The sequence below is a fragment of the Ictidomys tridecemlineatus genome, chromosome 9 (genome assembly GCF_052094955.1).
Source record: "Ictidomys tridecemlineatus isolate mIctTri1 chromosome 9, mIctTri1.hap1, whole genome shotgun sequence".
Classification (NCBI taxonomy): Eukaryota; Metazoa; Chordata; class Mammalia; order Rodentia; family Sciuridae; genus Ictidomys; species Ictidomys tridecemlineatus.
The window spans coordinates 19,560,171-19,582,180 of record NC_135485.1 but is presented as its reverse complement, the minus strand read 5'-3'; the positions used below and the strand labels follow the sequence as shown (position 1 = coordinate 19,582,180).

The following is a 22,010-nucleotide window of genomic DNA, read 5'->3' as shown; positions in this document are numbered from 1 at the left end:
ATAGTTGTAGATGGACACAATAATTTTATTTTATTTGTTTATTTTATGTGGTACCAGGGATTGAGCCCAGAGCCTCATGCATACTAGGTAAGCACTCTACCACTGAGCTACAGCCCCAGCCCGAAAATTTTTATTGGTTCTTATTGTTCCAAATGGCTAACTAGCCCATAAATATAATTCTACAGTATTCTAAAAAATTAATGTACAAATACTGATTCAGATGAATATTAAAATATTTTAATAGCAGAGCATTATATATGAAATACTGACTGACTGAATGAAAACTATACCATGTTGGTCAACAATTCTCATCTTTCAATAAAAATTTCAAATTTACAGATCATATGTGAAAAGTACTCCATTTCTGAAGTTTATAATTTCTATATATTGTTTCACACAATTTAACAATAACTTAGAATATATTGGCTTTTCCCAACATATCCCTTTACACTGACTTTATTACCTATTAAAATACAAAGTGAATTAAAAGAACCTATTGATAATTGACATTGCAACAAAGAAACTATAGACATAAGAATTACACAATTACATATGATCCTAAATTTACATATGTAAATTATATTGTCTAATTACGTACATATTTGACAAGTAAATATTTTATGTTTTGTTGTTTTTTGTATATCACATCATATACCTAAGTAAAATGTAAAATTTTAGTATATTTCATTTAAAATTTATCAGATGTTTAATATTCCAGGTTAGAACATAGAGATATAATAGTAATTCAGAGATGAGTTTCCTGATCTCAGAGAAATTTAGGTTAAACTTAAACCTTGGTTATCAAGTGATTTAGACATAAGTTCAGATAGAGTTCACAGAATTTGAGTTATGCTACTGTTTACTAGAATCAACCATTGTCTAATATATTTTATCAATACATGGGCAGAATTGTATACCTTATAGTTTCAATGTTTATTCAAAATAAAATTATTATGTGGATTTAAAATTTTGAGTTTCCTAACAAATGGATATAAATAGTAAATTGAATTAAGGGAAAAATGTTTTTTCCACCCAATTATAATTTTTGAAGATCTAAAAATATCTGTTAAACCAGTTATAGGGCAATTTGCTGCCTCAGAGCAGCACGAAGATATCCAGTTATCATCTGTATTCCTACCAGGACCCCTACTCACCCATGAATTAGGAAAGGTTTCCTGGAAGGCAAGGCACTATAAAATGCTGTGAATAAATTAAAGCCTGCAACTTGAGACATATAATAGTGATATTGACAAAATATATCTTCAATTCTAGAGGAAAAACTCAGGAGAATCTGAAACTAGAAAAGAGTTAGGAAATACAGATATCTAGTATGCTTCTCTTATTTTTACAGTTAAAAAAAATAAGATTTGGCCAAGCTAAATGTGTTACCTTGTGATTAAACTAATCCTCCTACTTCTCACTCTACATTACATTTTCCATTCAAAATATATAGTTTTCAAAGAAAATATATTTACTTAATAAATACTTGATGTTGGCGAGGATGTGGGGGAAAAGGTATACTCATACGCTGCTGGTGGGACTGCAAATTGGTGCAGCCAATGCAGAAAGCAGTATGGAGATTTTTTGAAAAATTGGGAATGGAACCACCATTTGACTCAGCTATCCCACTCCTTGGTTTATACCCAAAGGACTTAAAATCAGCATACTACAGTGACACAGCCACGTCAATGTTTATAGCAGTTCAATTCACAATAGCTAGACTCTGAAACCAACGTAGGTGTCCCTCAATAGATGAATGGATAAAGAAAATGTGGTATATATACTCAATGGAATATACTCAACTTTAAAGAAGAGTAAAATTATGGCATTTGCCAGTAAATGGTTGAAGCTAGAGCATATCATGCTAAATGAAATAAGCCAATCCCACAATACCAAAGGCCTGATGTTTTCTCGAATATGTGGATACTAGTTCACAATAAGGCAGGGGGCACCTGTAAAGAATAGTGTTACCTTAGGTTAGGTAGAGGGAAGTGATGGGAAAGAAAGGGAGTGGATTGAAGGTAGAAAAGATAGTATTACTATATGTATATATGTGACTACATGACCAATATGATTCTGCATATGTATACTCAGAAAAATGAGAAATTATATCACATCTATGTATGATACATCAAAATTCATAAATGCATTTTACTATCATGTATAACTAATTAAAACAAAAAAATTTAAAAAATAAATCACTAGTGTTATAATTTTAAAAAGGAAACATAATTTTTGACAGCATTGTTCATAAGAGATTTTAAAAATATACACATACATAAATAAATATACACATGAATTCAAAATTTGCAATGGCAAAAGTATATCTTTTATAATATATATTGTTTTATTTTCTTAAAGTCTGTATAATTACTAATTATAATTAATTTTAACATAATTAAATGTAATATGTAATTATTAATACCATTAGTGGTGACTATTTACATGCCAGGCATTGTGATAAAAGACTCACATACATTATTTTGTATACCTGACATGATTATTCTGTGATATACACGTAAGTATGGGTTAAGTGAGGCTTGAAGAAACTTAAGTAACTTCCTCAATGATATATATTTAGTAAGCTAGATAAACATGTTTAGTATAGCTAGCTAGACAGTTATAGATATATCTACTAGGAGTACTTCAGGAAGAATCAATGTCTTATAAAATTTTCCTTTATTAAATTGAATACCTGTCTATTGGTGAATTCCCTTCATATTCATCATACTTCATAAAATAAAATGTTCTTAGATTTGGAAAAATAATATGCCTATATAATCTGTCAAATTTTATAACCATGAGAATAGTACGTATTTAAAGGTAAATATAAGAACAAATCATTCATTTACTTTTAATACTGAGTTGCCCTTCTTTATTTCTTCGTATTCTAACATTTCCATTCTATCACACACCTTTATTTATCTAAATTATCAGATTCCACTTCTCAAAATGTTATTTATGGTTTTGTTGGAAATATATAGGATCACATAACAAAAACCTTCTATGTTAAGAACACTGATTAAGTTACATGTTAAGTTTTGTCTTAGAACCTAAAACTACAGTGATTTTGAAAATGGGGGGAGTAAATAACAGACTAAGAAACAAAAGTTTCCATTTTGAATTATTGATGTTTGAAAAATAAACATTAGTAGCTCAAATGTGACTCGTCATTTTTTCATCTTACCTCAGGTTGACTGGAAATATTCAAAATGAGGGCCCACAATTCAGCTCTTAGTGCTGTGGGACTGCCTTGTCTGATGTACTGTTGAGCAGCAGCACTATCTTGTTCTGTTAGAACTGTCAAAGGTACATTAGAATCTCATTAGAAAATTCATAATGTAAGAAGCATCACTAAATCTTTAATTATAAATCTTTTGGGAAGCTAACCATCTTTATATTTGAAAGATTATTAAAATATAAATAATTACACTTTTTCTTGTGGGAGGTCAACCTTACATATGACTGAGTTACACTCCCTGGCTAGGTGCTGAGGCGCTCAGTCGCAGAAATGTGGCACCCTTTTTGGGTGTGAGGGTCGGTGTCTCGTACATGGGTGTGTCTTGTCTTGCTACAGCCCCATGGGTGATGCTATGCTCACCTGTTCCTTCGTAATCTAACCCCTTGCCCTGTTAGGATAGAATCTTCCATGGAAGTGCCTTGTGTGTGTCCCCTTCTCTTACTGTGTCCTTGGGTGTGGCCTACCCAGGTATCAGTCAACCTGCTGACAGTGGACATCATGAAGATACTCAGCCCCCTGAAACCTGTCCCCTTGCCTCATTTGAATAGCTTCTCCTCAATAAAAGGGGTCAGCGCATGCTCTCTCTCTTTCTGCAGTCCCTTAAGGTCAGAGGAGCTGTCACAGCAATCCCAAAGAAAAAGGTATTTGTGTCTCTTGTGTGGTTATTTTGTGCAGCCCAGTTAGCCAGTTTGACTGGAGTGACTCCTGAGCATTTTAGTCGCGAGAACAGAAATCCGTCATTCTCTTCCTTTGATCCCTAGATTTTTTATATTGTCCCATTTATAACCCTAAAAGTGTCAAGTCTTAAGATTTTCTAGCTTCTACCCAGCCTGACAAAAGCTTTTAAATGTAGGTACCTTGAGAATACATTGCTTTAACTATAGTTCCCTGGATCGAAAACTACTAATGGTGCGTGTGTGGGTGTGTTAAATATTTAGTCTCTATGATCAAGAAAGTCATATCTATAAACCCTTAATTTTTTTTTACACATTCCAGTAAATCATGAAAGTTCTAATACCTGTAAATGGTACTGTACATGAAGTATCATTACTAAGGGCTATATAAGAATGTAAATTATCCATTCTATTGGATGACCTTTTAGCTAATCCAAAAATCAATATAAAGAGGGATTTTTAAAGGAGAAAAACAAAGAGCTGATGAAATCTTAAGACAGCCAAAATTATTCTTAAGCGGGCAAGTTTAGCAACTTGTCATAACTTTCATGTTTATTTTCTTTAATGAAAATATGTGTTATTCACTAAGTAAATAAAGAACCAAAAAATAAAACAAACAAAAAATAAGACACACTAGACAATAGTTGATGTCTAACAGTACATTTTATTATATTTCTCTTCAAAGAGGAAAAAAATCTTTTACTAAACAAAAATGGCATGACTAGAATAAAGGGATCATATAAAATAAAGAGATGAAACATTCTTTAATTTTCAATTGTGTTTAATGAAAGTGTCAAATCACACAATGAAGTCATTTAAATATAATTTTGAAAAACTGAACTAAGGAATTTGGTAGATAACTGTCATAGAAGGTACACTTCAACACAAAGACGTATCTGTACTTCAGAGTTCAAAGACACAATGGGATTTATAAACACAAGGAAAAGAATCATCAAAAGAAAGGAGGAAATTATTCTCCAGGATACAAAATAGCTGCTTCAGTTATTAAGTCTTAACCATTGTGACAGCCAGCAGGAACATACAGGAGCACATTCTCAATTAATACTAATGAGAGGTGTGTGGGGGCATCAAAGAAAAAACCTGTCACTTTGATTATAAAATTAAATTCTACTGCTGCTAGTTTTAATGTACTGTCACTGAAGAACGTGTGTCTGTATGTCTTCAGGGAGCCAACTGTGCACATCTTTATCTGACATTTATTGATGAGACTAAAATGATGCATTTCCTTCAACATAAAGATACAAATAAAGATCACTATCAGATTATCTGCATTGTTTAATATTACTCCTACTTAGGTTTTAGCTTTTCAGAGATTAAATTTCAGTTGGAGGTATTTTATGGAGACATTTACTTAAACTGTCCCATTTTTCAGAAATTGTAATAACTTGCTAAAAGCTTACCTTTTTGCCCAATACGTACATGTTCATTTTCAAAAAGTTCTAATAATATTAAAAGAAAATAAAATTATTAGACACAAATGTGATAAACCACATTTAGAATAAGAGGTATATGTCTTCTGGTAGTTATATTTCAATTATTTTAAAATTGAATGGCTTCTTAGAAAATAACAATAATATTTATTCTAATCACAGAAAAAACTTTTTCTAAGTTGTTTAAAAGTAAGTTCATATATTTAATCAGAAGAAAAAGCAGTGAATTAATTTTCCCTTTGTTAAAACAGAGTATTATTATCATATCCATCCTTGATGTTTTTTCCTAAAACAATCCCCAAACTAAAATTTGTTGATAACTTCCTTTATATAGTCATACTTCTTCTTAATCTACTGGTAAAGTATATATAACAATAGTATATCTTATACAGGTAAAATCTCACTATACAAAAGCCATTTAAAAAGATTTTACAGGAAAGACTATTTTTTTTAAGTATCAATCATATTGGAAAAAGACTCATAAACTAGACTATATTAAACTAAAACATCTTCTGTTCACCAAAAATCACCATTAAGAGAGTGAAAGATTAAGTCTCAAAGGAATAATATATTTAGAATATATATATCTAGCAAAAGACTAACATCCAGAATACATAAAGAACTTGTGATAGAAAATGACATGAGTCTAATAAATAACTTGAGTCTAATAAACATGTGAAAAACCTCTTGACCACATTAGTTACCAAAGAGATATAATTATAATTATTGTGAAACACACAATCACAAATGTAAATGACTGATAATTCTCAATGCAAAAGAAATATGGAGCAAATTGAACTTCTCATACAAAGCTGATGGGAGTAAAAATTGGTATAATCATTTTGGAAAACTGGCAGTATGTACTAATACAGAACTTACGTACATCATAAGATAATTACCAATTATCTCTCAGATATGTAAACAAAGAGACAGTACAAGAATATTCATAGTAACACTATTGATAAAAACTAAATAGTGGAAACAACTGAAATGATTATCAACAATAGACAAGATAAATAGTGATACACACACAGTGGATTACAATACAGGTATGAAAATGAGTGGTTTATCATCAATGTTTATAGCAGCACAATTCACAATAGCGAAACTGTGGAGCCAACCTAGATGCCCTTCAGTGAATGAATGGATAAAAACAATGTGGCATTTATACACAATGGAATTTTACTCAGAAATAAAAGGGAATAAAATCATGGCATTTGCAAGTAAATGGATGGCGCTGGAGAAGATAATGCTAAGTTAAGTTAGCTAATCCCAAAAAAACAAATGCTGAATGTTTTCTCTGAAATAAGGAGGCTGACTCATAGTGGGGGAGTGAGGGGGAGCATGGGAGGATTAGATGAATTATAGATAGGGAAGAGGGGAAGGAGGGAAAGGGAGAGGGTAGGGGATTAGCAAGGATGGTAGAATGTGATGAACATCATTATCCAAAGTACATGTATGAAGACAGGAATTGGTGTCAACATACTTTATATACAACCAGAGATATGAAAAGTTGTGCTGTATATGTGTAATAAGAATTGTAATGCATTTCACTGTCATTTATTTTTTTAAAAAATCAATAAAAAAGAAAATTAGTGGTTTATAAAATTCTACACAACATTATGAATCTTACAAACAACATTAAACAAAAAGACACAAAAAGTACATACTGTATGATTCCATTTTTATAAAGTACAAAACCAGACAAAACTAACCTATGATGCTAGAAGTCACAATAGCTGTTACCCTTAGGGGAGTAGAGTCCAGAAGTGTAGCTAAGGGGTTTTCTAGCATGCTGGTAACATTCTTTTCTTGATCAGGTTGGAAGTTACATAAATGTTTTCACTTTGTAAAAATTCACTGACATATTTAATGATCTGTGTACTTTAAAGCAAGTACATTATACATCTATAAAAGTTATTTTAAAATTATAGCAAAACAAAGAATAAGATTATGAAACTATGAGGGGAGAACTTTTTTTAAAATAATTTTTTTAGTTGTTGTGGGACCTTTATTTTATTTATTTATTTATATGTGGTGCTGAGAATTGAAGCCAGTGCCTCCCACATGCTAGTCAAATGCTCTACCACTGAGCCACAACCCCAGCCCCCTGAAGGTGCGAAAGTTTTTATCTTTCCCCACCCCAGAGAAAGATCAGTTGTTCAACTTCCTTTTCTCCTCCTTTCCCTACCTTCTGAGGAAGAAAGAGCTAATAACTGAATTTGAAAGATCCCAAGACAGTAAATAACCTTCCCAAATGATTAACTGTGTATGAAAGGTCATAACTTTGTATGACTTAGTAAGTAGAGCCTTGCTTCAACTGCCCCTTCTACATAACAACAGCAAATACCACAGTGATCTTCTAAGTCATTTATCACCTTATCTTCCCTAAGAGCAGAGATTGTCTCATATCTATCTACTCACCAGCTTCTGGCCCACAGCAAGGTCTCTATATGCATTTGTTGTATTACAAGTGAATCAAAGAAGCAAAATCTATTTTCTAAGTATTGTGTTACTATAACATTTAGAATAATTTTAAGTAATTCTTAAAGATTACTTCAAAAGTGAAAAACAAATATAATTTCAGGTCATGTTACTATTTTCTTTCCTTTTCTTATATCTGGCTATCATTGGCCATGGACAAAAGTATATTTTATTCTTATAAAATAAAAAAAAAAAGGCTAGCAAAGGTGGCAGGAGGGAGGTAGCATAGTATACTACACTTTGGAGACAACCTGCTTAGTTTTGAATCCTGAATCCACAACTTACTAGTTTTATGACCTTGAGCAAGTTACTTAACATCTCTACTTCTTCAACTATCTCGCATCATACAAGAAATGAATACCACCATACACCACCAGAATGACTAGAACAAAGAAGATGGGATATACTAACGGGATACATTAGGAAGGATGTAGCAACTGTGACTCTTGCACTGTTGGTGGAAGTATAAACTAGTATCATCTTCTTTGAGAGCTCCCTAGCAGCTATCTACTAAAGCTAAACATATATAAACCTTAGGACACAAAAACTGCATTCCCAGGTACATGCTCAACTGAAGAGAATGGTATGTTCACCAAAAGATACATGCTAGAATATTTAGAGTAGCCTTATTTACAATTGCCTCAAACTTAAAACTTCCCAAATACTTATCAGCAATAGATGGGGAAAAAAAGTGATATAAAGATACAGTGAAATACTATAAAGCAGGAAAATGACCTACAAATACATACAAGAAATGAATACCAGTATGACTGAATCTCACAAATAAAACATTAAAAAAAGATACATCAAAGAAAAACACCATGTTCTTCATACATATAAAACCCAAGAATGGCAAAATTTAAGAATGTCTGCTAGAAATCAGAATAGTAGTTATTGAAATAAAAGATAAAGATTGACCTGGGTTTGATCCCCAGTAACACACACACACACAAAAGGTAAAGATTGAAACAGGTTGGGAGGGGAGCTTCTGTTTATTCTGATTAATTTGTACAAATTAATTGAACTGTCCCCTCTGATGACATATATGCTTCATTATCCATTACTGAAGTTTTAAAAAATGGTAACACATATCTTAAAAGTTGCTAGGTGGTTAAAATGAGATAATATACATGAAACAGGATGTGCTAAAATAGCCATTTATTATTATTAGATTACTATCATAATAGTAATAATCAATAGCCAACTTCTTTATTTAATAGGAGAAGAAACAAGCTAAAAGATACTAGCAACTTGTCTGAGGCATGTAGCTATCCACCAACGAAAGAAAGGACAGTAAGTCCCCTAACCCTGCCCTGTATTATTTCCACATCATGGGCCTCCATACTTTAAGTCAATTTTTACTTCAATCTTTTTCTAATATATATTCATTAGTTGCACATAATACCTTTATTTATTTATTTGTTTGTTTGTTGTTTTTTGTTTATTTATTTATTTTTATGTGGTGCTGAGGATCGAACCCAGGGCCTCGCACGTGCTAAGTGAGCACTCTACCGCTGAGCCACAATCCCAGCCCTACCTCAATCTTATTATTGCTAAATGCCACTCTATTTTTTTCATGAAATGTACTTGTATCCATGAATACAGAAATTATCTAGATGATTAAAGTTTAAAAGACATGATTTTGAAACCCTAAGTCTACTTGAGGAAGACGATAGTGTTCACTTAACTTGGTGATACGAAAACAAAAATAGATAATGATGGCCAGTGAGGGAAATTGAGTGCGGCTGAGGAAGATTTTGCCCATGTAGCTACTTACATGTCTAATAAATTTTCAGAATTATTTTAAAGACCTTCAAATAAAAAGACTAAATCTAGTTGAACTCTGATAATTATAAGATACAGGATCCTATTCAATAATTAACAATAACAAGGAGAGACAAAAGCATGCTTTGTTTTCAGATAGTTTATGACACACCTTTGAGAAAAACAAGATAAACTTTAAACTCTCATTTATCACGTATCATTAATTATATGTCATATGAGAAAAATACTAACCAGGAGGCACTTGTGTAGAATCATCTATACCCAGCTGTCCTGTATTTAAGCCAAGTTCTGCAAAGCATTCTTTCTGAAAAATAATACATTTAGAATTAACACACATCTCAGACTTTGCTACATACTGAAAGATCACCTAAACATCAGCTTAAATAAAAATCATGTGACAAGAATCTATGTTTCATTCAAATATCTAAAAAAGAAAAAGACATTATCAGAAACATAGAGTAACAAAAAAGTCTACAATTGATGAGTGGGACAACCATAAATCATTTATTACATATATTACTATATAACATTTAATATTTCTATGTGAAATAAACATGAAGAGTAAAAATATAAGCCTAAGGAAAATTAATATATTTAATTGTAAAAGAATATTCTCTGAATGTGTATACTAATATATGTATAAAAGATATAATCTCTCTCCAAATGTAGAGCTTTTAGTAATATTTTTCTCTCCCCTAATTTTTCCTGGCTAAAAAACATTTTTACTTTGATGCCTTTGACCAATATAAGTGCTGCTCTTGTTTACAAAAACTTTTTCAAAACCTCCTCTTGATTTTGCTTTTTTAGGTTATAGACTTACCAGTAAAGTAAGAAATCCTTCTGAGTAAAGAACTATTACATTCAAAGCTTTCCTGAAACACATGCAATCACTGATAGCAGATGTAGCACTTACCAATTTTATATTCTAAAACCATTGTCTAAAATTACCAATACAAACTTGTATCTGGGCTTTCTGTAGTGTAGTACTTTATTCAGCTTTTAATCAACTAAATACCATAAATATTCAAAACAACTTATATTTGTTTTCAAGTAAATTTATAGTATCAAGTGCTCTGCTAAAATAAGGATAAACTAGATTTATTCTCCAAACTTCCTTTACTTGTTTAGTACTGTATAGGAGAGTAATTATGCTTGTCTGGCATTTGTTAAACATACAAAACCCCCATATTATTCACATTGGTATTATTTTCTAGGTAATTAAATATTTATATTAACATTTTCCTGTTTTATTGTTATTCTAATTGGTAAAACCATACTTCCTCCCCCTTTTAAAAAATGGAACTAGTTTAATTTTCACCTTTTTATCTGGTACTTATCTCCTTATTTATAAGAACAAGTGTATATTGTTATTTTTAATTCATTAGTTTCAGATATCTATTGATTTTATATGATAAATCAGGATTTTAGTGCATGTATATTATTTTTTTCTTCCTTACAATATCCCAATATAATTATATATCAATTTTTGGTAAAATACATAGTATAGATTTGCATTATTGTAATTAGGTAAATATTATTCACTCGTCAACCATGTTGTTTCCTTACATACCTTTCCTTACTGTTAATTTTTCCCCATACTGTTTTTATTTAAACTGCTTTTTCACTTTTACAATATTCTTTAATCATTTACCTCTTCCTATAGCCTTTACCTTCTCTGAAAAGACCCTTGTCAGTGTAATTTCACGTGTGGTTCAGTCTCTGGGATCATGTATTCTGCTGCGTTTCTCTTACAGGCATCCTTCCTGGGATCTTCGGCTTCCGGCTCTAGTCTGGGATCATTGTGCTCCAGATCTATTGTGGCCTTTATCCTGCAAATTCTCTTCACTGTCATTTCTGAAAATTCCCCTTCTCTTTGGTTGGAATCCTGTTGCTTGGTTCCATATTTTCAGTTTTGCTTATGACCTTATATGAAGCACTTCTAAGAGGTGCTGGCATGGAAGAAAATATTTTAAATCATATACATCTGAAAATGTCTACTCTACCTTCGCATTTGATTGACTGTGGTTACATATAGAATTTGAGAATTAAAGTCATTCAGATTTTTAAAGGCATTACTTCAAAATCTTCTGGCTTCCAGTTGTGCTGCTGAGAAGTCAGATGCCACTCTGAGTCCTGACACTTTGTATATATATTGCTATTCATCTACGAAAGGTTTCCAGTTTCTCTCTTTTAAGTGCTTTGATAGGGATTTTCTTTCATCCATGGCATTGAGTACTAGGTGTTTCATACTGGAGATCCCCATCTTTCAGTTCTTGGAAATCCTAATGATTATATTCCCTGTGTTATCCTTCTATAACTCTTACTGGTCAGATTTAGTCTTCCTGAATTGATCTTCTAATTAAAAAAAATTCCCTCCTATCTTCCATATCTTTTGCTTAATCTTATAATAGATTTCCTCAGCTTACTTTTCAACCCTTATGCCAATTTTTTATTGGTTCTTTTCAGTTATACATTAGAATTCATTCTGACAAAATTTTTAAAAGCATGGAATATAATTTGTTCTAATTCAGTCTCCAGTACTTCCCATTTCCCTCTTCTCCTCCCTTCACTGTTCCCATCACTGTACTCTACTGACCTTTCTGCTATTTACTTAGATTTTTTTTTTTTTTTAGTGTCTCATGGATATACATGATGGTAAGAGTCATTGTAGTGTATTCATATAGACATAGGAAATTTAAGTCAGGCTCATTCCACTGTATTTCCTTATCTCATCTTCCTCCCTCCCCTTTAATCCCTTTCATATACTTCACTGATCTTTCTTCTATTTTGTTTACTGCCCTCTTTATTTTGGTTAAGCTTCCACATATCAGAGAAAACATTTGACCTTTGACTTTTGGGGACTAGCTTATTTCACTTAGCATGACAGTATCCAGTTCCATCCATTTACCAGAAAATGGCATAATATCATTTTTCTTTATGTATGAGTAATATTCTATGGTGGATATATACCAGATTTTCTTTATCCATTCATCTGTTGAAGGGCAGCTAGGTTGGTTCCATAGCTTGGCTATTGTGAATCATGCTACTATAAACATTAATGTGGCTGCATCATTGTAATACACTGATTTTAAATCTTTTGGATATATACTGAGGAGTGGGATAGCCAGGTCATAAAGTGTTTACATTCTTAGTTTTTTGAGGAATTTCGAGTGGTAGCACTAATTTGCAGTACTACCAACAATGTATTAGTACACATTCCCCCCACCCCATCCTCACTAACATTTGTTGCTATTTGTATTCTTCATAACTGCCATTCTGACAAGATTGAGATGAAATCTCAATGTAGTTTTAATTTTCATTCCCCTCATTGGGAGAGATGTTGAACATTTTTTCATGAATTTGCTGACCATTTGTATTTCTTCTTTTGAGAAATGTCTGCTTAGTTCTTTTGCCTATTCATTGACTGATTTTGCCTATTCATTCTTTGGTACTAAGTTTTTTGAGTTCTTTGTATATTCTGGATATTAATGCTCTGAGGAGCAGGTGATAGAGACCTACTTCCATTTTGTAGGCTCTCTCTTTCAATGCTCATACTTGTTTCCTCTGTTGTGCAGAAGCTTTTGATGTTATCTCACTGATTTTTTTATATCTTGTGCTTTAGGAGTCTTGTTAAGGAAGTCATTTCTTTTGCAAACATGTTGTGTATAAGGGGCGCACATTTTCTTCTAGCTGTTGAAGGTTTTTTCACCTAATTCCTAGGTCTTTGATCCAGTTTCAGTTGAGTTTTGCACAGGGTGAGATATAGGGGTTAAATTTCATTGTTCTACATATGGATTTTTCCAGCACCATTTATTTAAAAGTCTATCTTTTCTCTAACGTATATGTTTGGCATCTTTGTCAATTGTTCTCATATGGATTTGCCTGTGTCTTTTATTCTATTCCACTGGTTGTCATGACTGTTTTGGTGCTAGCACCATGCTGTTTTTGCTACTATAGCTCAGAAGTATAATTTGAGGTCAGGTATTATGGTGCCTCCTGCTTCACTTTTCTAGGAATTATTTTGGCTATTCTGAGTTTCTTACTTCTCCAAATGACTATTTTTTCTATTTTTGTGAAGAATGTCATTGGAATTTTGGTGGGAACTGCATTGAATCTGTATAGTGCTTTTGTTAGTATGGTCATTTTGACAATATTAATTCTGCTCATCCAAGAACACTCAAGGTCTGTTGCCTAAAGTCTTCTTCAATTTTTTCCTTGAGTGTTCTACAGTTTTCACAGTAGTGGTACTTCACATCTTTTGTTAGATTGATTCCCAAGTATTTTATTTTTGTGTTTTAAGTCAATTACGAATGAGACAGTTTCCCTAATTTCTTTTTCAGCAGGTTCATAATTGAAGTATACGAATGCAATTGATTTATGAGTGTTGATCTTGTATTCTGCTACTTTAATGAATTCATTTATGAGTTCTAGAAGTCTTCTGGTGAAGTATTTTGGGTCTTCTAAATATACGATCATGTTGTCAGCAAGCAGAGATAGTTTGAGGTCTTTTTTTACTATTCATATTCTTTCAATTTCCTTTTCCTGCCTGATTGCTCTAGCTTGAGTTTCAAGAACTGTGTTGAATAGGAGTGATGAAGCAAGCATCCTTGTCTTGCTCCTGTTTTTAAAGGAAATGCTTTCAGATTTTCTCCATTCTCCAATAATGGTAGCTTTGAGTTTGTCACATATAACCTTTACAACGTTGAGGTAAGTTCTTTGTATCCCTAGTTATTCTAGTGCTGTAGACATGAATGGGTGCTATTTTTTGTCAAATGCTTTTTCTACATCTATTGAAATAATTATATGATTCTTGACTTTGATGCTAATAATGTGATGGATGACATTTATTGATTTCCATATACTGAATCGACCTTTCATTCTTGGGATGAGACCCACTTGTGCTATCTTTTTTATGTGTCTTTGTATATGGCCTTCCAACATTTTATTAAGGAATTTACATCTATATTCATGAAGGATATTGGCCTAAGGTTTTCTTTCCTTGATTTTTTTGTCTGGTTTTAGTATCAGGATGATACTAGCTTTGTAGAATGAGTTTGGCAGTGTTCCCTTCTTGTCTATTTTATGGAAAAGATTTGAGGAGGCTTGGTATTAGTTCTTCTTTAAAGGTCTGGTAGAACTTTGCTGAGAATCTTTCAAGACCCAGACTTCTTTGTTGAAAATCTTTTGATAGCTGCTTCAATTTAATTACTTGATATTGATCTGTTTAAGTTTTCTATATTATCATGGTTCAATTTGGGCAGGTTATATGTCTCTAGGAATTTGTTGATATCTTCAGGAATTTCTATATTATTGGAATATTTTCTATTTATTGGAGTTTCTGATGATCCTGAAGATTTCAGTACTGTCTGTGGTGATATTTACTTTTTCATCTCTAAGTTTGTTAATTTTAGAGTTTTCTCTTTGTCTTTCATTAGTTTGGTTAAGTGTTTATCCATCTTGTTTATCCTTTTGATAAACTTTTTGTTTCACTGATCATTTTTATTGTTTTTTAATTCTCAAAATCATTAATTTTGGTTGTGATTTTAATTATTCCCCCCCCCCTCTTTTTTTAACTGATTTTGGTGTTGGTTGTTGTTCTTTTTTAAAGGCCTTGCAATGTAATGTTAGATTATTTATTTGGTATCTTTCTATTCTTTTCACGTATTAGCTTAATGCTATGAACTTTTCTCTTAGACCTGCCTTCATACTATTCCAGAGCTTTTGATATATTGTACCACGATTCTTATTTATTTCTAAGAATTCTTTTACTTCTTCCCCGATTTCTGTTATCCATTCATCATTCAGAAGTGTATTATTTAATCTCCAGATGTTTGAATATTTTCTTTTTTTTTAATCTCACCATTGATTTATAATTCCATTCCATTTGATCTGACAGAATGAAAGGTCTTATCTCTCTCTCTCTCTCTCTCTCTCTTTTTTTTTTTATTTGCTAAGATTTTCTTTGTGACCTAAAATATGGTTTATTTTAGAAGATGTTCAATGGGCACCAAGAAGAAAGTGAATTCAGTATTTGACACATGAAGTAGTCTACAGATGTCGGTGAGGTTCATATTATTAACTATATTTTTTAGTTCTGCAAAATCTTACTTAGTTTATATTTGGATGATCTATCCAGTGGTAACCAGTATTCTTGTATTGTGGTCTATTTGATTATTAATACTGAGATGGATTTGTTTTATGTATGTAGATGCACCATTGTTTGAGGCATATTTACAATCATTGCATCTTATTGTTGTATGATTCCCTTATGCAGTATGAAGTGACCTTCTTTGTTTCTTCTGATTAATTCTGACTTGAAGTCCACTTTAGGTGATATGAAAATAGCTACCCCTGCTGGTTTATGCATCCTCTGTAAATGATATGTTTTTTCCCATCCTTTTACCTTTGTCTTTGTGAGGTAAGTATCCCACAGACAGCATATTATTGGGTTTTGCTTTTTAATCCAATCTGCCAACCTATGTCTTTTGATTGAAAAGTTTAGACCATTTTCATTCATTGTTATTATTGAGCTGATATTTATTTCCTGCCATTTTGATTTATTTCTAATGTTTAAATCACACTGGATTCTTTGAGTATTCTTGTAGTACAATTCCTCCCTATGCTCATTTTCATTTCTATTTTTCATTCCTTCTTCATTAAATATTTCATTGAGTCTGTTTTCTACTGCAGGCATTCTGATTATAAATTGTTTTAGCCTCTGTTTTTCAGAGAAGGTTTTTAATTCATCTCCAATTCTGAAGCTTAATTTTGCCTAATTTTTGGTATAGTATTCTTGGTTGGCATTCAATTTCTTTCAGAGCATGGTATATATTATTCCAACCCTCGTGGCTTTTAGGGTCTGGGTTGAGAAATCAGTTGAAATTTGGATTGGATTACCCCTAAATGTGACCAGCCATTTTTCTCTTGCAACTTTAAAAATTCTATCCTCATTGTATGTTAGGCATTTATAGACACATCATTATAATGTGTCTTGGAGTGAATCTATTCTGATTTTGTATATTTGAAGTCCTACATACCTCTTGTATTTAAATTTCCAACTCATTCTTAAGGTTTGAAATTTTTCTGATATTAAATCATTGAAAAGACTGTGTATCTCTTTAGTTTATATGTCAGTGCCTTGATTTACCCCAATGATTCTTAAATTTGACCTCTTGATGTTATCCAGATTTCCTAAATATTCTTGTCATGGTCTCTTAACATCCTTTCTTTATGGTCAACTTTATTTTCAAGATAAATAATTTGTGTTTGAGGCCTGAAAGTCTGTCTCAAAGTGGTCTAATCTCTATTGCTGGTGCTTTTTATTTAATTTTTAATTTCGTTTATTGAGTCATTTCCAAAAGTTCAGTTTGGTTCTTTTTCAAAATCTCTTGTTCACTTCTATTAATTTCTTTCTAATTTCACATCTTACATCTTCTTTTAGCTTGTAAAACATTTTAACTATGAACTTTCTAAATTCCTACTCTGACATTTGCTCTGCTCTGGCATCAGTGCAGTCAGTTGTTGAAGCATTATGGGCTGTTTGAGATGATTTGCTCCCTTGCTTTTTCATACTGTTTGTATGTCCACCCATCTACTGGTATAGTTCTCACTTCTTCTTTTAAGTGAGGTAATATTATGTGAGCTTCTTTTTCTTAAGAGTTGAGTGATTATCCAGATATTTTTAGTAAATGTGTGACTTCTGATAATTTTAATATAAGCACCAGTCAAGACTTGTACAATTCAACCTTACAAGAATCAAAAACATGTTGCTATTGTTCTCCACAGTTCCTAAAATCCAGGTATGAGCTTATAATAAAGTCCTATAATGTTTCAAAAATTAGTTATTAAGTTTAGTAAAATCACTATAATCTTAAATGAGGGCTAAAAGGGGGAAAGAAAAAAGATTGGTCAAAAAGGAGAGGAAAAATGAGAGAAAGAAATTAAGAAAGAAAAAGAGAGAGAAATAATAAAAAAAGAATAATCCACACCAAGGCAGAAAAGAGAAATACACTGATGATGTTATATTTGGAGCAGTAGCAGATAATGCAAGAGGATAAATAGAAGATAAGAAGAGCAAGTATAAACTACAGCTAGGAAAACAAAGATAGCAAGATTGATTCTAATCCATGCTTTCAACTATTAGATGAAATACATTCAAATGGGTGGAAGGTACAATATTGGTTATTGGTGTAACAATTACATTCAAGTTAAAGAGTTAGTTATATTGGGCTGGGATTTTGGCTCAGCAGTAGAGCGCTCACCTAGCATGGGCGGGACCCAGGTTCAATTCTCAGCACCACATAAAAATAAAGGCATTGTGCTGTGTCCATCTACAAAAAAGATTCATTTTCTCTCTCTCTCTCTCAAAAAAAAAAATTAAAAAAGAGTTAGTTTTATGTTAAAATGATGTCAAGAGTTATTTATAGTAAACCATATCAAAGTGAAGTAAATTCTGTTTGAATCTTGGTTTGAATTTCATTGGACAATTAGTAGATGTCCATCCTTCTTTGGCTATGGATCTCTCCAGAGTTTCAGAGGCACAGGAGTCAATTCCCTCATTGCTATATATCTCCCACCAGCCAATTCTGGCTTGTCAGCTCAGGGGCCTGCAGCTGACTACTCAGAGGATGCAGTGTTGTGGCATGACCCTGTGACTTCTGTAGGTTATCATGTACCTGCTCTCCTCTTCAGAATATTTTTAATGGTGGTGAAGATCCTGATAGCTATCTATGAGTGCAGGAATTCTGGTTGTGGTTTTTCCACAGGTGTTCTCTTGTGCAGAAGTATTCACCTAACAAACACCACTTTTTGAGGTACTGTAGTAAAGGGACTCAGGTGGTTCACCTGGGTTCTGGTTTCCACTGCCCCAGGTTTGAATGATGGACACTATTATGGTTTGAATGTGAGGTGTCCCCCAAAAGCTCACATGTGAGACAGTACAAGAAGGTTCAGAGGAGAAATGATTAGGTTGTAAGAGTCTTAATCCAATCAGTGAATTAATCTCCGGGTAGGGATTAAACTGAGTAGTAACTAAACTGGTAGGGTATGGCTGGAAGAAGTGGGAACGGGGGCATGGCTTTGGGTATATATTTGTATCTGGCAAGTGGACTTTCTCTGCTTCTTCATCAACATGTGGGCTGTTTCCCTCTGCCACAGTCTTTCGCCATGGTGTTCTAGCTTACCTAGAGCTGGCCTTCTGCAGACAAAGCCCTCTGAAACTGTGAACCCACAAATAAACTTTTCCACCTCTACAATTGTTTTTGTTGGATCTTTAATCACAGCAGTGAAAAAGCTGACTAAAACAGGCACTGATTTCCTCTATTAACTATATCTGATGCAAGGTCTTGACAGTATCCAAACAATGCCCTTTCACTTACCAGTTGTGACCACGGGTCAGGCTGGGGTACCAGTTAAGGCTGGGAGCAATCACTTCCTGTTGCCTAGACTCTGGTAACTGTATCTTCTGCCTAAGTTTCCTGGGTTATTTAGGGAACTTCTTCTAGCAGCCTTCTGTCTGTGGCTGTCACCATCCAGGAACTGGGTCTCTATGTCAGTGGATATTTACGCAACTTCCCTCTAGAATAGCCATGCGGGACAGTCCCTAGGCTTCTCAAGGTACCTCTTTCCAGTGGTCAGGACTCATGAAGTCCTGGTCAATCTGTTTTCTCCTGCTTGGGAACTAAGCTGCTTAGTTGCTGTCTCTGAGTTGAGTACAGGCTGCTCAGTGCTTTGGTCACTGAGACTAAGCAGGACTCAGTATACTTCTCAGCACAGACCCTTGTCAGCCCATTTCCCTTATTTGTGGGAAGGGAAAAGGAGGTTTTCAGTGATTTTTGGCTAAAAGTCCTGCTTCTAGAATTTCTTTTTGGACAAATTCTTAAGGGGGCCCACTGCAGGGGATTTCCCTCTCACTTAATTTATAGCTGTCTGGGAGTGGGAAGATCCCATGCTGATTTAAGGGGGTGACTGGCTGATTGAGGGCTCCATAAGATGGCTGCAGATCCCTGGCTCATGTTTCTTTCCATGATTTGGTTTTAAGCTGTGCTCTGTTTTTTTGCTTTTTTTTTTTTTAACTAAAAAAAAAAAAAACAACTTTCTGCATATCAGTGACAAATCCACTGAGAAGGAAATGAGGAAAACTACCCCATTCACAATTACCTCAAAAAAAAAAAAAAAACAACAAACAAACTAACAAACAAAAAACTTGGGAATCAACTTAAAGAAAGAGGTGAAAGATCTACATAATGAAAACTACAAAACCCTAAAAAGAGAGAAATCAAAGATGACTTTGGAGACTTGCTCTTGGATAGGCAGAATTAATATTATCAAAATGACTATACTACCAAAAGCACTATACAGATTTAATGCAATTCCAATCAAAATCTCAATGGCACTCCTCATAAATAGAAAAAGCAATCATAAAATTCATCTGAGAGAAAGAGTCCCAGAATAGCTAAAGTAATCCTTAGCAGGAAGAGTGAAGCAGGAGGCATCATTATACCAGACCTTAAACTATACTAGAGAGCAATAGTAACAAAAACAGCATGGTATTGGCACCAAAACAGATTGGTAGACCAATGGTACAGAATAGAGGACACAGAGACTAACCCACAAAATTACAATTATCTTATATTAGACAAAGGTGCCAAAAACATGCACAGGAGAAAAGATAGCATCTTCAACAAATGGTGCTGGGAAAACTGGAAATCCATATGCAACAAAATGAAATTAAACCCATCTCTCTCACCATGCACAAAACTTAATTCAAAATGGATAAAGGACCTAGGAATTAAACCAGAGACTCTGCATCTAAAAGAAGAAAAAGTAGGCCCTAATCTTCATCATTTGGGATTAGGCCCCAACTTCCTTAATAAGATTCCTATAGCACAAGAGTTAAAACCAGGAGTCAATAAATGGGATGGAATCAAACTAAAAAGTTTCTTCTCAGCAAAAGAAACAATCTGTGAGGTGAACAGAAAGCCTACATCCTGGGAGCAAATTTTTACCCTTCACACATCAGATAGAGCACTAATCTCTAGGTATATAAAGAACTTAAAAAGATAAGCACAAAAAAACAAATAACCCAATCAATAAATGGGCCAAGGACCTGAACAGACACTTCCCAGAAGAGGATATATAATCAATCAACAAATATATGAAAAAATGCTCAGCATCTCTAGCAATTAGAGAAATGCAAATCAAAACTACTCTAAAATATCATCTCACTCCAGTCAGAATGGCAGCTATCATTAAAGACAAACAACAATAAGTGTTGGCAAGAATGTGGGAAAACAGGTACATTCATACACTGCTGGTGGGACTGCAAATTGCTGTAGCCAATATGGAAAGCAGTATGGAGATTCCTTGGAAATCTGGGAATGGAACCACCATTTGACCCAGATATCCCTCTCCTTAGTATATACCCAAAGGACTTAAAAACATCATACTACAGGGACACAGCCACATCAATGTTTATAGCAGCACAATTCACAATAGCTAAACTGTGGAGCCAACCTAGATGCCCTTCAGTGGATGAATGGATATAAAAAAAAAATGTGGCATTTATACACAATAAAATTTTACTCAGCAATAAAAGAGAATAAAATCATAGCATTTGCAGGTAAATGGATGGCACTAAAGAAGATAATGCTAAGTGAAGTTAGCCAATCCCCCCCAAAAAAACATCAAATGTTTTCTCTGATATAAGGAGTCTGACTCATAGTGGGATAGGGAAGCATGGGAGAAATAGATGAATTCTAGACAGGGAAGAGGGATGGGAGGGAAAAGGAGGGGGCATGGGGTTAGAAATGATGGTGGAATGTGATAGACATCATTATCCAAAGTACATGCATAAACACCCGAATTGGGTGTCAACATACTTTATATACAGAGATATGAAAAAATATGGTATATATGTGTAATAAAAATTGTAATGCATTCCACTGTCATTTTTTTAAAATCAATTTAAAAAATAATAAATAATTTTTAAAAACCTCTTTAAATAAAAAAAGAGAGAGAATAAAATCATGGCAGGTAAATGGATGGAGTTAGAAAAGATAATGCTAAGTTAGCCAAACCCCCCAAAACAAATGTGGTATGTTTTCTTTGATATAAGGAGGCTGATTCATAGTAGGATAGGGAGAGGGAACATGGGAATAACAGACAAACTCTAGACAGGGTGGAGGGGTGGGAGGGGAAGGGAGGGGGCATGGAGTTAGAAATGATGGTAGAATGTGATGATCATTATTATCCAAGGTACATGTATGAAGACACAGATTGGTGTAAATATACTTTGTATACAACCAGAGATATGAAAAATTATGCTCTATATGAGTATTAAGAATTGTAATGCATTCTGTCATATATAATAAAAAT

General features: G+C 33.3%; 1 protein-coding gene across 3 annotated transcripts in view; it reads right to left on the bottom strand.

The window, feature by feature from the left end:
* Positions 1 to 22,010, bottom strand: part of Tbc1d19 (TBC1 domain family member 19) — a 141,658-nt gene that overhangs the window by 61,519 nt on the left and 58,129 nt on the right. For all 3 annotated transcript variants that reach the window (XM_005318905.5, XM_040292566.2, XM_040292567.2), the window contains 3 exons: positions 9,867 to 9,939; positions 5,337 to 5,375; positions 3,188 to 3,300 (listed from right to left, as the gene is read on the bottom strand). In XM_005318905.5, coding sequence (XP_005318962.1) covers positions 3,188 to 3,300; positions 5,337 to 5,375; positions 9,867 to 9,939 — 225 coding nt within the window. The remainder of the gene's footprint in view (positions 1 to 3,187; positions 3,301 to 5,336; positions 5,376 to 9,866; positions 9,940 to 22,010) is intronic.